This window comes from Lepidothrix coronata, unplaced genomic scaffold (assembly GCF_001604755.1).
Source record: "Lepidothrix coronata isolate B3197 unplaced genomic scaffold, Lepidothrix_coronata-1.0 Scaffold173, whole genome shotgun sequence".
NCBI classification, from domain to species: Eukaryota; Metazoa; Chordata; class Aves; order Passeriformes; family Pipridae; genus Lepidothrix; species Lepidothrix coronata.
Genome location: NW_016690353.1, coordinates 656,096 through 672,966, shown reverse-complemented (window position 1 = coordinate 672,966; position 16,871 = coordinate 656,096). Strand labels below are relative to the sequence as shown.

The window sequence follows — 16,871 nt, the reverse complement described above, 5'->3', positions numbered from 1 at the left end:
CACGGAGCAGCCTCACTCCTATGGCTCCATCTGACCTGGCAAGTCAGAGGCTTCTCCAAAGCCAAGATATTGGGAAACAGATGTCCCAGGAATAAATGTTGGGATTCTCAGAGAGGCTTGGTGTTTTGGATACCATGAGTCAGATAAGATTTTGTCTTATCTTCCAAGTTCTGCTGCCAGAGCTTCACCTCAGGTCCTGCAAGCAGAGCACTTTCCAAAGTGCTGGATGGTGGCACTGGGACACCAGAGGAAGGTCACAAGGATGATCAGAGGGATGGAGCACCTCTCCTATGAGAAAGGGCTGAGAGAACTGGGATTGTTCAGCCTGGAGAAAAGAAGGCCTCAGGGAGACCTTAGAGCCCCTTTCCAGTGCCCAGGGACTCCAAGAGAGTGGGAGAGGGACTTTGGAGTGACAGGACAAGGGGGAATGGCTTTAAAATGACAGAGGACAAGGTTAAATCAGATATTGGGATGAAATTCTTCCCTGTGAGGGTGGTGAGGCCCTGGCACAGGTTGCCCAGAGAAGCTGTGGCTGCCCCATCCCTGGAAGTGTCCAAGGCCAGGTTGGATGGGGCTTGGAGCAACCTGAGCTAGTGGAAGGTGTCCCTGATTAATTAAAATCTTTCCCCTTGTCCTGTCACAATCTGCCCATATAAAATATAAAATATCCCTCTCCCTCTTTTCTAAGCCTCCTTTAGGCCCTGGAAGGGTCTCTCAGGTCTCCTTGGATCCTTCTCTTCTCCAGGTGAACCCCCCCAGCTCTCCCAGCCTGTTTCCAGAGCAGAGGGGCTCCAGCCCTTGGAGCATCCCCGTGGCCTCCTCTGGACCTGCTCCAACAGCTCCACATCCTTCTTGTGCTTTGTTTGTGTGGATGCAGAGGACACAACTGCTCCACCTCCACTTTGGGGGGTTGCTGCCTTTACCCTCAAGCTCTGCCTAAGGCCTTTCTGGCTGCTCCACCCCTTCCCTCTTCCTGCACTGACATTGGGAATATGGTTTTCATGCAGCTGAAAAATAGGGGAAAATGTTCCTTTTATCCGCTTGGCAACAGTCAGGGACCTCACCCAGCAGGTCCTGAATGGAGCCCAGAAGCCGTGGCTGAGCTTCCAACCTCTCCTGCCCCCTTTTCCTGGGGCTCTTCCAAGCTCCCTCCCCACACACCATCTCTGCCTACCCACAGGTGTTAGGGAAAAAGAGAAAAAAAAAAAAACAACAAAACAACCAACCCACACCTTTCTGGAACGGCCAAAACTGTGTCTGTTTGCCCTTTTTTTTCCAGCATTCTCCAACATTTCCCATGCACCCTGACCTTTTTCCTCTGCCCCTGCCTGCATGAAGGCACCTCTGCTGGGTGAACTGTGGATGGAGGAATGTCCACGTGGAGCAGGGAGGGAGGAGACGACGTGCCGTGACCTTTGCACGGGGACGGATTTCCTCTGGTTTTTAATTGAATTTATTATTTTATTTTATTTTATTTTATTTTATTGTCACTCTTTTGTACGAGTTCAGGAAAGTCTGGAGCAAGTCAAGCCTGGCTTGGCTTCACAGGCTGGAAAGTTTATTGCTTCCTGTTATGAGAGCTCAGGGAGCCAGGATGGGTTTGCAGGAGGAAGGTGGGCAGCGCTCACGCCGGGGGTGACCCCGACGGGCGGGGTTGGACATGGCCTTTCATTCCCATCCCTCCTCCAGCTACTTCAGGAAAGGGAAGCAAATACAGAAGGGGAATGATTGCACCGTTTGACCCCTGGCTATTGAGGCAGAATATTTTCTTTGGAGCAGGAATAGACACGGGGGAAAAAAGTGCTATAAAAGGGCTTTGCTGAGCCACGTCCCGGGGCTCCCCGTGAGTCCCTTCTTGCCACCTTTCAGGGCCTCCCCTGTGTTATCTCACCACCTTGGAAAACTCCAGCAGAAAGGTTCCTCTGTGAAAAAAAAAAAAAAGGTGTTTTTTCTCCACACTGAAATTTATCTCAGGAATGTGTCCATCACAGCGAAATTTGCAGCTGGGAAGGGCTGGAATAAATCCCTTCTGCTCTCCAGCCCAGGTTTAAATGCTTCCTCTGTTTTTTTGTGCTTTGCAATTTAGATCTTATTGTTTTTAACCATATCAGATTAATTTTTTGGTCGTTTTCGAAGTGAAGTGCTTTTACCTATCAGTCGGTGATATCCAAAGGAAACCTTTCCCTGTTTTCCAGCAGAAATGTTACTCTTTCTGCTAACAGCATTGGCTTTTTGCTCCAGGCAGAAACCAATGCAGAAATTCACAGAAATTCCGTGTTCTGACCCATCTTCTGGGCTAATTGAGGCACAAATTTCATGGAAATTCTGAGTTTACATTTGCAGAGTGGACAAAAGAAAACAGCCTTCACCTCGTGCCCAAACAGCCTTTATTAAGCAGCCAAAATCCCCACAGGCTTTGGAAAAATGTGTGAGATCAGATTTTCTCTTGCAAAGAGCCAGAGACCAACCACATCATCCTGATCCAGATCAAAACCTTCCTGGGTTCATCCAAAGATCCACCTGAGGGTGAATAGGAAGAGCCCTTGTCTCTCTGTCACCCAGATGACACGTTTGCACTGGGGTTGTTGTCACCTCTGTCCTGAAAGGTCCTCCCAGAGGTTTGTGATGGAGCAGATTTTAGCAACAGCCCCTGGCACAGCTTTTTCTGCTGCCTGTAAATTGGGTTTTTAGGAGAGTTAAAGTTTTGGCTGTAAATTGGGTTTTTAGGAGAGTTAAAGTTTTGGCTGAGTTCCTGGGATGGGAGCCCTGATTAGTCCCAAGTCTTAGAGAACCCCCAGAGCTCTGTGTGAAGGAGGAAGAGATGTTTTCCTGCGTTAAGTTGGGAGTGTGGTGGGATGGAAAGGGAGCCTGGAAGTCCTTGGCTGGTGTGGTTGAGTTGAACAGCACTGGGGCCATTTCCATCTGCTCCCTCCTGTCTCTGCTCTGCAGCTCCTGGGCAGATCCCTGGGACATCCAGGGTTGGAACTACAGGATCTTTAAGGTCCCCTCCAGCCCAAACCATTCTGGTGTTCTCTGCAGGTTTACCTGGTTCTGTCAACCAAGGATTGCCTGGGAACGAGCCACTACAAATGTCAAATAAATAACACAGTTCAGTGAACTTTAAGACTGTGCAAAAGATGACAGTATTTTCCAAGTCCAGTATTCCTTTTTTAGCAGGGCCTTTGCCATACTTTCCCTCACAAAGTGGATGGCACCCACAGCCACCAAGGGTGAGGATTTGTCCTGCATCCCATGTCTGAGAGTCAGGGAGAAAAGGTTAGAGAAGTTAATCCAAGAGGAAAAGATAAGATTTAAAATAAGATTTCCTTCAGCATTTGCCCTCGCTTGTGGTGCTCAAGCATTTTTGCTTCTCAGGCATGAAATTCTGTCACTCCAAAATCTCAATTTCCAATAAGGTAAAACCTGACATTCTTAATTTATTTCAGTTTTGTGACATTTGTCCCAAGTCAGTGATGCTGCTTCCTGGGTCATGTTTTAAAAAACAGGATTATCATTTGCACAAAGATGTGTATCTTCATTTCATTTAGCTTAAAAACTGAACAAATAAATATCCAGAAGGGGAAAATCAGAGAAGAAAATGAGCTGTCAGCACAACCCAGTGCAGAGCTTTGGAGGTTTGTGCTCAGAGTGGACAATTACGGTCCCTGCTCAGCACTGACGCAGCAGGGAGATGTTACACCAGGTCTCATTATCATTTGTGACAGCACTTATTTATTTCAATGGGACATTTAAATAAATATGTATAGATCCCTGCTCTGAAACACAAACGGTGCCTGGGGGAGAGGTGACCTGCAGAGGTGACTCCCAGCAGCAGCAGCCAGAATTATACAAGGCTTCATCACATCTTTTCCCCTCTGTCTCCTCTCTTTCATTCCCCTTTTCTCGATGCCAAGCATTAAATTGAGGGCATGGGATGCTGCAGGGGCGGGTTTTCCTTGTACATTCATTTATGGCTCTGCCTCCAGCCTTCTGCCTCCTTCCCTGGGTGATGCTTTGGTGGTGGGAACCACTCAGTCCCTGCCACTGGGGTGGCTGGAGAGGCTGGGCCTCAGCTGGAGCAGGAGCAGATGTTGCCTGGCTTGCCTGGAGCACAGATGCCCCCAAAAAACTTCCACCAGGCAGCAATTGCTGCGTTTGTAAATAAACCCACGCGGTCGGAAAGCAAAGGGCCTGGAAAATCCGTGGGACCCACGGGACCGGGACCACGCCGAGCTGCCTTTTATCTCTGAGCTGCTGCCTGAAGTCCTGCAGAGCCTGGAAGTTGTTCTCAGCTGGTTATTTTTAAATAACTAATAATACTTCCCCACAGCTCCGTCCTGCACCGGCTGGAGCGGGCAGGAGTTTCAGCACAGCTCTTTGATGGGAATGAGACCTTGGTGGCCGCCCCTCAGGCCCGATGGATCTCACAGGGCTGGTTTTTTAGGAGGTGGTGGGACATGTGCTGGAAGCTGTGGGGTCCCTCCTTGTGGGGGATGCACCCAAAGACCACCCAGTGACCCCTTTGGAGGTGACCACGAGGTGACCCCCACCACACTGCGCCCAGACGTGAAGGACCACGAGGGGAAGGAGATCCCTGTCCCAGCGTGCTGGAGGCCAAACCCAACCCCAGCAACACGCAGGGATAATGTGGCCTCAGCCTGTGCATGTTTTCACCCTCCCAAAGGGATCCCAATGGGAGATCTCCAGGGAGGCTGGGGGTTTTTGGAGATCTCCAGCCTTGGTGCTCTCCTCTGAAACCAGCTCCCTCTGTCCTTTTGAGAGTGCAGGTTGTTGCTGTGCCGTGTGCTGCAGTTGAAGCATGAAGCTGGGGTTGTGATAAATCGTGATAATTTAACTCCTTATTTCCCCAAAATGCCTCCCAAAACTTGGTTTCCCTGGTGTGGCTTATTCCCACAAGGATGTGGTTTCCCCTGCACCTGACTTAGCTGACAGGGCTTTTCCACTTGCCCGTCTCAGATGACTAACTCCAAGCAGTGAATTAACTTACCACTGTGTATGAGTAATTAATATATAATGTATCACTGTCGGTGAGTAATTAGTTTATAACAGCCTTGAGGGCTGTTGGTTCCAGATGCTCCAGTGAGCAGGAATTTCCCTTCCACGTCCGTTCAAGCTCCTTGGGAAACCAGAGGTCTGACAGCAGGATGAATATCCTGCTTTGTCAGGACCAGGGATGAAAGCTCCTGATAAACCATGTGGTTCCCAACCTTCCCCTTAAATGAAATGCATCTAAACATCTTCCCGTGCTTTGTTCCCTCAGGGACTGGGTCTGATCCTTTCCATGCCTTGGCTGCTGCTGTGGCTTCCTTCTCCATCCCTTGGATGGACCTTCTGCCTTGACTCCCCATTTCCACCTCAGCAGACACCCAGAGCCCTGACCCTGCTGGGATGGCAATGCCAAAGCTCCCCACAGATGGAGAAGGGACAAGAGGTGCTCCTTGGAGCACCAGGATGGAGGTTTTCTTCTTGAAAACCACCTGGCTTAGGCTTCCCGCGCACTCCCATCCTACTTCTTGTTAATCATTGCTCCTGCAAAGAAGCCGGAAAGCCTCAGTGTGTGCTCAGACCCCCTTCCCCACCCTTCACCTGCTCTCTGCTCCAGCCACCAGCCTGGAGAGAGGAGCACCCCCTCTTCCAGGGACAGCCTTGCCTGGGGGAGCAGCAAAGCAGGAGCTCCAGGGCGGTTTTTCCTGCTAGCGAGCCTTCCCTCTTTCTTTACTTTTTATTTTTTTTTGTTTGTTTTTGTTTTTGTTTTTTGTTTTTGTTATTTTTTCGCCCCCCAACAGCCAAGGAACCTTTGCCAAAGCGTGTTTTCCACATGCTCCCTGTTAGTCACGCTCTCTGTCTTACAAATCTGTTACCAGCGCCACAAGCCGATGCTATTAATTTACTTCCAACCGAGCCCCGGAGCTCGGCGGCGGAATTTCCAGGCAGCGTTCCTAAAGCCAGCCCCGGCGGCTTGTTTGGATTTAAAACCGGTGCCCCCCTCTCTTCTTCCCCCGGTGTTATTTTATCCAGCGCCTTCCCTTCCCTCCTTCTCCTCCCGAGGCTCGGCGAGGTGGGAAGCGCCGGGAGCCGCGGCGGGGTCGTGCCCGGGGGTCGGGCAGGACCTGCCGGCGGGGGATGCCACAGAGGCGGGGTCTGACAGCAACATTAAATACTTCCCTGGAGCTGCTCTTTCCAGCCGCTGGGGCGGGGCTGGACCGAGGCAGCGGGAGTTTATCTGGGGCAAGGCACGGGAATGTCGGTGGAGTCACCGCGGGAAGCACCATGTCTCTGTAAGTAGATATTTTTTTCCCCCCTCATTGTTTTCCACGCGGTTTAAGCAACCGTGCAGAAAGGAAAGGCGTCCAGCTAGCGCTGGGTAATTTCTTTTCTCCCTTTGGCTTACTTTAAACTCAGGTTTTAAAAGTTTTTTTGCCCGGGTCTGACAGTTGGTGCCTGTGATTGTGTTAGAGGGATCAGCAGGTTTTGGGAAGTCACTGCGATGAGAATGTGGAGCCAAAGGCTCATTCCTGTACCTGGCTACACATGATTTTGACTACTTTAGGTGTTTCTGGTGGTTTGAGCAGTCCAGTTCCTGCTGTGCCTCTGTCTTGGAGTGAAACTTGTGCCCTGTGTGTCACCTAATCGTGTGAAGATGGATGATTGAATGAATGGATTTCGAAGCCAGAGGGACGATGGGTCATTTCTTTGGTAGATAATGAGCTTCATGAATCACCTAATCCAATCCATCTACCTGCTGCAGATCCACACAGGTTTGGGGTTTTTTTTCCCCAAACTGTGTAGCTTTGCCACCGCATGAAGGAATTAGATCTCGTGGAAAGATGTAAAAATCCATTTTCTGTGCTTTTCTAGTTGGCACTGTGAAGAGAAAAGACAGTCTTTTTCCTGGTAGCATCCTATCCATCAGCACTGAGAACAAATCTTTCCTTGGAAGCTTGTTTGCCATATGATTGATCCCAGATTATCACGGTGCACTAACCCCCACTTGAGCAATTAAAGGCATTGAAATCTCTTAGTGTGGTCTTTGTAGCCAGTGAGCCACAAAAAGCACTGGAAGTTCAACTGAACTAGCTGATTGTAGGAGGGGTTTTAACTTGTTTTCTTCAGCTCCCGCTCTCAGATCCGATGCCAGGAGGGTGGGTGGGCACACAGGAGTGTGACATCCAGGTGTGATCCCACGCAGAGGGGTCCCAGGGGCACAGGAACGGCTCGTGGCTGCTTCCTGCAGATGTTCCTGCAGATCCAGATGTGCACAGAGGGCTGAGCTGCAGTGTCAGCGGGCAGGACCAGCACCTCGAGCTGGTGGCTGGTGGCCAGAGATGTTCTTCCCAAAGTAACAACCCTCCACTTGTGTTATCTACCAGTTTCTTTCCTTTTCCTTGGCTCAGGAAGTTTGGGAGCTGTCAGGGACTCCTTCCTAAAACGTGTCTCCCAGAGGAGACGGCGGGTGCTTTGCTAACAACCAGTTCAAAACTTGAATATTTACTCCAAAAGCCATCATTACCTCAGTCACACCCTCCCAGCCCCATCAAACAGCTGCTGGGAGGTGAGTTGGAGCTTTGAGAATCGTGTCTGTGAGTAACACTCCCAAAATGGTAAATTATCCTTGGTGTAAACCTCAGAAACCCTTTAGGTGAGCCCTGAATTTTGAATGAACTGCTCTACAGGACATTTTTAGGGACAATTTGGGGCTTGCAGTTATTTGGGGATGCAAGTGGGAGCTGGTGGGGGCTGAGCAGATGAAGCTGATGTGTCCTCAAGCCTCGGGCAGACCTGGGTGTCCCACACCCAGCAGGGTCTTCCCTTCCCAGCCCCCCAGTCAGCTGGAGCCTGGCTGAGTGCCTGGATTGATCCTACAAATCATGTAATGCCCCGTCTCACCCATATTTGCATGTGAACACAACAAGGGAAGGGTTAAAGACACTTCAGGGTGTACCCACTGCAAAGAAGCAAAAAGAGGCACTCAAAGGGAATATTTTTTCCCATTTCACCCCTGAATAAACCCAAATTCCTCATTAAATATCTCCATGGGGGTTGCTTTCCACATTCACCTGCGCAGTTTTTCTATGCTGACCGTCGGGTCCAAGGCATCACTTTTGGGGCAGGAGGGGGGGATTCTGGTCCCGGCAGCTTTTGGGGGCTGTTGTTCTTCACCAGGCAAGTTGAGGACAGAGAGGAGAACTTCCCCAACCCTTCTCCTCGCTTATTACCCAGAAGTTCTCCCTGCCTCAGTTTCTCCAGCTGCAGGACAGGAACAACACCATCTGCAGAGCTCCCACAGGCCCAGCCCGGCGTGTGAAGACTCGGGGGTTTGGGTTCGCAGGGGATTCGTTTGATCTGGAAATAGCAGGGTTAGAAAATTCCATCTGCTGCTCTCGAGAGCCCTCGACAGCACAGGAATTTCGCTGCATCTAGAGGCTGGGACGGTGCTGCCTCCTGGGGCAAAGCAGCCCTGCTTGGCTCCTGTCCTAAAGCAAAGCCACATTCCAGGAAGGCTTGGTGTGGAGAACAGAGCAAGGCACGTTTCCCTTCCCGCTCCCGTGTGGGGCTGTGCCTGTGGCTGCTCCCACGCTGTGCCTGGCACGGGCAGCGGGATCAAAGCCTGGATTTGGACCATGGAAACCCCACAATTTCGTGTCTCCAGTGGTGCAAAGCCAAGTTGGGACCTCGCTCTTGTCTCGTGGCATCATCAAGCCAGGGTGGACGGGGCTTGGAGCAACCTGGTCTAGTTGAAGGTGTCCCTGCCCAGGGCAGGGGCTTGGAACTACATGATCTTTAAGATCCCTTCCAATCCAAAAAATTATAGGATTCTGTGATTCTATGATCGTTTCCCCACCTTAGATCTTCATCCTCACTCAGCCATGCTCACCCAGCATGGAGGGTTAGGTTTGATGTCAACATTTTTTCCACACATGGACAACAGCCCCTTCTCTTCCCTCTCTCCTCCCCTCTCTTCCCTCTCTTTTCCCTCTCTCTTTTCTCCTTCCAGTGCTCTCTAGGTCTGTGATATTTTCCCTGTCACTCTCACCTCCAGGCATCTGTCAGGGCTGTACCAGTCAAGCAGTAAAAAGCCTCCTGTCTTTAGTGATGCCTGGAGTCACCCAAGGAGCTTGGGCTGAGGTCCCACTGCAAGTTANCCAGTCAAGCAGTAAAAAGCCTCCTGTCTTTAGTGATGCCTGGAGTCACCCAAGGAGCTTGGGCTGAGGTCCCACTGCAAGTTAAGCTAAACACAGAATGGTTATTACAAGCTCTTCCTCCCCAGCTGTCCAGGTCTTCTAATAAATACATGGGTTTCTCTTGAAAGCTTTTTCAAGGTTTATTTTTGAAACAATCTGCATTTGATTAAAGTTTTGTTTTGTTTTGTTTTTTTTCAAAAGGGACTTAAAAGGGCCATCGGCCTGTAAACATAAATATTCCCATTCTTTCACTGATTCTTTGCATTCTTCTGGGTTTGCTAATGAAGGGTATTGCAGCAGTGCAAGTCTCTGTGATGTGGGCAGCACCCTCTGCTCCTGCTTTCAGTTCAGGCCCTTGAACCCATGTTGTGCGAGTGAGTTTATCCCACAGAATCATTTAGGTTGGAAAAGAAATATTTTTTTTCTTGGTTGTATTTTCCTCCTGTAAAACCTTTTGCCAAAATATCTTGTTTTTTCTCACTGAATTAAAAGAACTTCTCTTGGAGAAGAGAGTGTGACTCTTTGTCCAGAGGCTAATTTGAGGTTATAATGAACCAAAAGGCTTTTAAAAAGTCTTTAATAAAATGTAACCTCTCTGGGCAGCTTGTGGCTTAAAATCTGGAGTGGAACACTGCCCCTGGTGCAAATTGAGGCAATTTCCTCTTGTCCTTTCCACTTGTTATCTGGGAGAAGAGCCCGACCCCCCATCTTGCTCTCCGCTCCTCTCAGGGAGTTGTAGGGAGGGAGAAGGTCCCCCCTGAGCCTCCTTTTCTCCAGGCTGAGCCCCCCCAGCTCCCTCAGCTGCTCCTGGTGCTCCAGCCCCTTCCCAGCTCCCTTCCCTTCCCTGCACACGCTCCAGCCCCTCCATGTCTTTCTTGTCATGAGGGGCCCAAAACTGTCCCCAGGATTTGAGGTGTGGCCTCACCAGTGCCCAGCACAGGGGGGGACAATCCCTGCCCTGCTCCTTCTGGCCGCCCCGTGGCTGACAGAAGATGTGACCTCACAAAACCGTGGTTTTTATTCCCCCCCCCCTTTTCCTGCAGGTTATAACTGAGTAGCCCTTATGACCAACATGAGCTGGAGCTTCCTCACCCGCCTGCTAGAAGAGATTCACAACCACTCCACCTTCGTGGGGAAGGTCTGGCTCACCGTGCTCATCGTGTTCCGCATCGTCCTGACCGCGGTGGGGGGCGAGTCCATCTACTCCGATGAGCAGAGCAAGTTCACCTGCAACACGAAGCAGCCGGGCTGCGACAACGTCTGCTACGACGCCTTCGCGCCGCTGTCGCACGTCAGGTTCTGGGTCTTCCAGATCATCGTGATCTCCACCCCTTCCGTCATGTACCTGGGCTACGCCATCCACAGGATCGCCCGCTCGGCCGAGGAGGAGAAGAAGTTCAAGGGGTTCAAGAAGAAGAAGCAGTTTGCCCTGAACTGGCAGGCCGTGCGCAACATGGAGGACGCGATGGAGGCCGACGAGGAGGAGCCCATGATCTCGGACGACGCGGCGGAGCACGAGAAGGCCAAAGCCAAGCCCAAGTGCAAGGAGCCGCAGAAGCACGACGGGAGGAGGCGCATCCAGCAGGAGGGACTGATGAAGATCTACGTCTTCCAGCTGCTCACCAGGGCTTCCTTCGAGGTTTGCTTTTTGATAGGGCAGTATTTGCTCTACGGCTTCGAGGTGGAGGCGTATTACGTCTGCAACAGGGTGCCCTGCCCTCACACCGTGGACTGCTTCGTGTCCCGGCCGACGGAGAAGACCATCTTCCTCCTGGTGATGTACGTGGTGAGCTGCCTGTGCCTGCTGCTGAACATGTGTGAGATGTTCCACCTGGGCTTCGGGACCATCCGCGACGCCATCCGCAACCGGAAGATCAACAGCTTCAGGCAGCCGCCCTACAACTACGCCTACCCAAAGAACATCTCCTGCCCCCCCGAGTACAACCTGGTGGTGAAGTCGGAGAAGTCCACCAAGATCCCCAACAGCCTGATGGCCCACGAGCAGAACTTGGCCAACGTGGCCCAGGAGCAGCAGTGCACCAGCCCGGACGAGAACCTCCCGGCGGATTTGTCCACCCTTCACAAGCACCTGAGAGTGGCCCAGGAGCAGTTGGACATCGCGTTCCAGAGCTACAGCAGCACCCAGGCCAACACCCAGCCCTCCAGGACCAGCAGTCCCGCCTCGGGGGGCACGGTGGTGGAGCAGAACAGGGCCAACACCGCCCAGGAGAAACAAGGTGCTAAACCCAAGGCCTCCTTGGAGAAGGGGAGCTCCAGCAGTAAGGATGGGAAGACGTCTGTGTGGATATAACTTTGTGGAAGAGGTGAGGGGGCAGCATAAGTGGGGGGGTTTATTTTGGTTTGTCTCTGGTTTTTGGCGTTACCTTGCGTTCGTTTCGCTGGGCACAGGCACAGTTTTTGTGTGGAAGTCGAAAGAGAGAGAAGGAATTTCAGACCAGTTTAGTGCTGTCTTCCAGGGTGTTAACAAAAGACATTTCTTCCCTGTTTCCAACGTGTTCTCCAGCTGGGAACCTCCAGTGAGTAACAGCAACCCCCCTGCACCTCCCACCCCTTGGGCCACCACCGGAGCCCCCAGCAGGGATGGACAATGCGCTGTGGTGGGACGTGGAGCTGCTGGTGGCTCAGGAGGGAGGTCAGGTTGCACGAGCAGCCGCCCTCCTGCACGGCAAGGCTTGAGGGCTGCAGGTCAGGCGGCATTTAATTACTAAATACCCTTAATCAAATTAATTTCCGATCCCCTGATATGAGGACAACTGACATATTGCACGGACCTTCACGACACGGCGTCCTGCCTGGATTGGCGGGTGCTCTTGCAGGGCATCATGAAGACGTTGTTGGGATGCTGCAAGCCAGGGGCTGGCACCCACATCAGGTTATGGGGTGGGAACACGGCGACTGTCTCACTCAGAGAGCCCTAAGAACAGCCCAGCACTGAAGGTTTCATCTTTTATTCCTCTGCATCGAAGCAAAAAGCAGATCTGCTCCAACCCTCCGGAGCAGGAGCGAGCAGTGACACTGCATCCTACCGGTGCCTGTGTAGCCCTTGCTACAGATGTGATGGGAATCCTTGCAGTTACAGAGTTTTTTTTTAACAAACTGCTGCTTCACATCATCAGAAAGTGCCTTTATGCAACCAGGAAAACAAAAAGCGTAGAGGGTTTAGGCTTCTTTATTTGCTGAGTTTAAGTAGAGGTTGGAAGGTTGGCATCGGCAAATTTGGTTTTTCTGATTAATCAAGGAAGATCTCAGTTGGCAAATCTGGGGTTTTTTTGATGAATCAAGGAAGATCTCTGGTGGTAAGTTTGTTTTTCTGATGAATCAAACCCTTATAAATAGTGGCAGAAGGCAGATCTATGCATAGTGTGTCTATGGTGTGTGTGTGTACCTGTACGTATATATACAGACACATATGAACATGTGTGTGTGAATATAGACATAGAGAGATATATGTAAATGTAATATCAACCCTCTGGTCATTTTACAGCCTTCCACCTCCCCTGGGAAAACCCAGCTGCTCCAGGGCTGGGGCTGATCTCATCCTGGAGCAGTTGTTGGGCTTTCAGCCTCCAGCCTCACCTGGGCCATGGGGAGCTTTCCCACACTTCCTTGAGGGGCTTTGCAGGAGATCTGGCTTCGGTGGGGACAGGACCAGGATGGCAGCAGGAAGTTTTTCCTCAGTTTGTGGGGCGTTTTTTTCAGCTTGGCTTGTTTTCAGGGTGGTTTTTCTGCACTTGCAGTACTCTGGGGGCATGTTGAAAGCTGCTGAGCTCCAAGGCTCCTTCTGGTGCTGAGATGTGCTTTGTCAGGGTGGTTTCATCCCACGTCTCCTGCACAGCTCTGGGGCTGTGGCTTTGTTCTCCTACAGAGAGAAAACCTGATCACTGGGAGCACAGGGAGCATCTCCTGCCAAGTGGCAGAGGCTGGAGCTGCCCAACTCTACCAGAGAGAGTCTGATCCCTGAGATGTTCCCAAGATACCTGTGGCTTGGCAGATGCTCTCACAACCTCCCAATAGTCCCGTGGCTGATTCCTCACCATGGAGAACCCAAAGAGGCAGAGCCTTCAAGATCAAACCTAACACAAAAGAAGTCAATCCTCCCTAACACAGCACTGTCCCTGTGCTGAACTGCTCCCTCAGGGCTGTGCCAGCCACCCAAAGTCACATCCAGGTCCCTGGACCAGTAGTTTTTTCTCCATTGGATTTACAGAATTTCTTGCTGGGCATCACTGTCATGTCCTTGAGATCAGTCCCTGAAAGCCTTGAGGATGCCTGTTGTATCCAGGCCCTTTGGCCGTTCTGAGGAACAGGCAGAAAATTTGGATATGCCCTTCATCTCCTGGGAACCTCAGCTGAGCTGCTCTATGCCTTTAGAGAACAAAAAGTGGAATTAAAAAGGAAGCAAAGAAACACCCTACAAGGTATCCAGCTGCAAATAGTCAGTGTGGCTTTGTGTAACAGCCTGGGGAAGACTTCCAGGCTTGTTCCTGGTCCTGCTGAAGGCATTGGTAAAATGCCTGGAATGCTGTTTGCTCTCACTGCTGGAGATCTTCCCCTCCAAAATGCATCGAGGAGGAGGATCAGCACATCCCCCCAGCCGTGGCAGTAGCACACATCCATCCCTTTCTGCTGGGAATTTTGCAGGAAAGGCTCAGCAAGTTCACGCCACGGTGGTGGGGAGACAAACATATCCAACTGAGCTGTTTGTCCTTGTGTTCTCTCCTGGCTGGGGGTGTGCTGGGCAGAGCAGGAGAGGCTGGATGCTGACAGGGCTGCTGTCCCCTGTCCTAAATGCCTGCACGTCCACAGCCCAGGCTGCTGGGAAGGAGAGAAAGGTGCTCCTGGGTGGAAATCTCTCCCTGGTCATTACAGGGCACAAGGTTGCCCTCCACATCAGCGTGACTTCTCTTTTATTCCCAGCCCTGTGTCCCATGGGAAACAGTGTGTATTTAAAGTCACGATCCCAAAGGAATGATGGAAGCTCTGAGGAGATCCATGGTTGGATGCTGCCTGGGTTCTTCTGATTCCTTTTGGATGAGCAGCCCTGGGTAAACTCGTCCTTCCCACACAACGCTGGGAAGTGCTGCCCTGTGCAGGAGTCTGGATTTTGGATTTGTCCTGCCCATACCAGTGACATCTCCCTGAGCCCCAGATGTGACCTGAGCGTTTCCCAGTGACTCAGATGTTCCCCTCAGCTCCTGCTGACCTGCAGGTTCACCGCTGAGTCACCAAGGGATGGGAATGTGCATCCCTTGCTCTTCCTTCAGGAAACAATCCTGGCAAATGTCTCGCTGTGGGGAAAGCAGGGCACAGATTTTAAGCCAAAAAACCCCAAACCTGGTCACAGAGACCTGATCAACTCATTAAACCCACTCTTACAGGGCAGGTTTACCTGCCTCAGTGATACAGGGGGTCAGTGCCTGATGGGAGGAGATTCCAGGGCTTTGTGGCTGTAGGTTCAGAGACACTTGGAGCAGCAGGGTTGGGAAAGGACCATGGATCTTCTTGCTAACTTGCCACCATCAAATGACTCCTTAATGGGTAACATGAACCCTCCTCACTGCAACCCCTGGTGTCTCCTCCCCTCAGCAATGGAGAATGTCTCATGCTTTTAACATCTGCATATTTTGGGTGTTTGAAGATTGTTTCCATCCTCAAATCTGCTTTAAGTCAAACAACTCCAGCCTCATCAACCTTTCTCCAAGGGCTGCTTTTCTAGCATGGTTTTCCCTGGTGTCTTTGAACCAACACCAGCCATTCCACATCTTCCCAGTGGTGTGGCAGTGCCAGTCCTGGGGCCACCTTCCCTCTCCTCTCCACGCATCCATCTGCCACCCTGGTCCTCCCCAAAACCCCATCCTCTGCAGGCATGGGGATTGCTCCCCTCTCCATGTGTGGTTGTACTTTTGGGACCCTCCTGCCCTCCTTCAAACCACTTTTTTTACTGTCCCACCACAGTCCTGGGGTTCTGGGTGACCTGTGGGTCCTGCAGCGGGTTCACAGCCCCCTCCCTGCTGGTGTCACCAGCACACTGAACACTCACACGCAGTTTTCCATGGGCAGAGTCAATAATTGCAGTATTGATGAGTGCCAGAGCCAGGGCAGACTGCTGGGTGATCAATACACCCCCCCTTGCTTAGGGACACGGGGTACCCATTCCCTGCACCCTCCCTCAGCCAGCCCTGCTCATCTGCCACCCCCGAGGTGCTTCCCTGCATAACATCCCTTCCAACACTGCTTTCCCGTGTTTTCCAAGTGTTTTGGCAGGGATTGAAGCACGAGGGCACATTCCCAGCAGGAGTGCTCCTATGTCATGAGCTGTCTGGGAGAGATGCAGAGTTTCCTACAGGTCCCAGCCAGCCTGGAGGACACCACTGGCTCCTCTGAGCCTGGGGAGGAGGGATCCCGGTTCTCTCAGATCCCATCTGAGCCAGCACAAGTCAGACAGCCCTAGAAACAGAAAAGATTATTATTATTATTATTATTTTTATTACTCTGTATACTGCGTTGCTCACTTTCCCCCTTCCTCCTCCACTCAGTGACCTCTAAATCCTTTAGGATATTGCCTCTTCCCACTGAGTCACTGCCACGAAGGCATTAATGACTCTGCAGGAATGACTTCTTCTGGGGGAGGAGCAACTTTTATCGTGTCAGCTGGGGAAGGAAAAGGACAGACAGGAAAATATGCATAACCACGAGCAAAATCCCCATCAGAATCATTCCAAACCCAACCAGCAGCTCAAGGAATTTCAGTTAAACCACGGAGCATCAGCCATGGAAGAAATGCCAAAAGTACAATTAATGCTTTGCTTTCCTTTTTTACAGTTTGCAGTGTTGTTCACACACGAGGCAGGTTTGGCTCTGCAGCTGAACTAATTGTAAATGTTGACTCTCTTGCTAAACTTGGTCAGATGAAGTGCCCACACTTATATTTCTCTTCTTACCATTCAGGGCCAGGAATGTCCCACGTAAAAGCCAGATTACCTTCTTGCTTGCATTGCATTCCACTGGGAAATACTTGAACTTAACTCAAGGCCATAACCAGTCTGTGCTGTTACAAAGCGTCTGGGATTGTTATTTTTATTGTTGTTGTTGTTATTTTTTTTTTTTATTATTATTATTATGTACTAACTGTATTTGTACTAGAAACTTTTGGAGTATGAGGTTGAATCTGTAAGTATTTTTCAGTGTAAATGTTGTTACATCTTGGACTGTAGTTAGGATATTAAACACTGGTCAAAGGAGAAGGAGACATCAGTCCAGCTCTTCAACTGGTTGTTCCACATCCATTACTAATAATATGGAATAAAACTTACATTTTGTTACATTATGTAAAGCGTGTGATGTTTCCTTGAGAAGGGCTCTCGAGTGCTGAGAAGAAGTTGTTCTCAGTCCATTATTTGCCTGTTTTAGCCATGGAGGAGCTCTTTTTTTCCCCGATATGGCTATAAATCATTGCAAAATAGTTTTGCCTTAAGAAGCAGTTGACCTTCTAGTTGTTTGGGATGCGTTGTCTCCCTGATGAATCACTGCCTGCAGTTCCTTCAGGCACGGAGCTCAAACTGCTGAGGAAAGCCTGCGTTCCCAAAAGCAAGAAAACTGTGGGGAATCTGGGAGAAACTGATGATTCAGGCTGAGCAAACAATGGGA

At 50.8% G+C, this 16,871-nt stretch overlaps 1 protein-coding gene across 4 annotated transcripts in view; it reads left to right on the top strand.

Moving 5' to 3' along the window:
• GJC2 (gap junction protein gamma 2) overlaps window positions 1-16,666 on the top strand; it is a 32,571-nt gene extending 15,905 nt beyond the window's left edge. For 3 of the 4 annotated variants that reach the window (XM_017830058.1, XM_017830059.1, XM_017830061.1), the window contains exon 2: window positions 10,247-16,666. In XM_017830058.1, coding sequence (XP_017685547.1) covers window positions 10,267-11,514 — 1,248 coding nt within the window. In that variant the 5' untranslated portion in view covers window positions 10,247-10,266 and the 3' untranslated portion in view covers window positions 11,515-16,666. Of the gene's footprint in view, window positions 1-6,139; window positions 6,300-10,246 lie in introns of those variants that run through there. The other variant, XM_017830060.1, reaches the window with a different exon arrangement.
• Window positions 16,667-16,871: the final 205 nt, after the last annotated feature.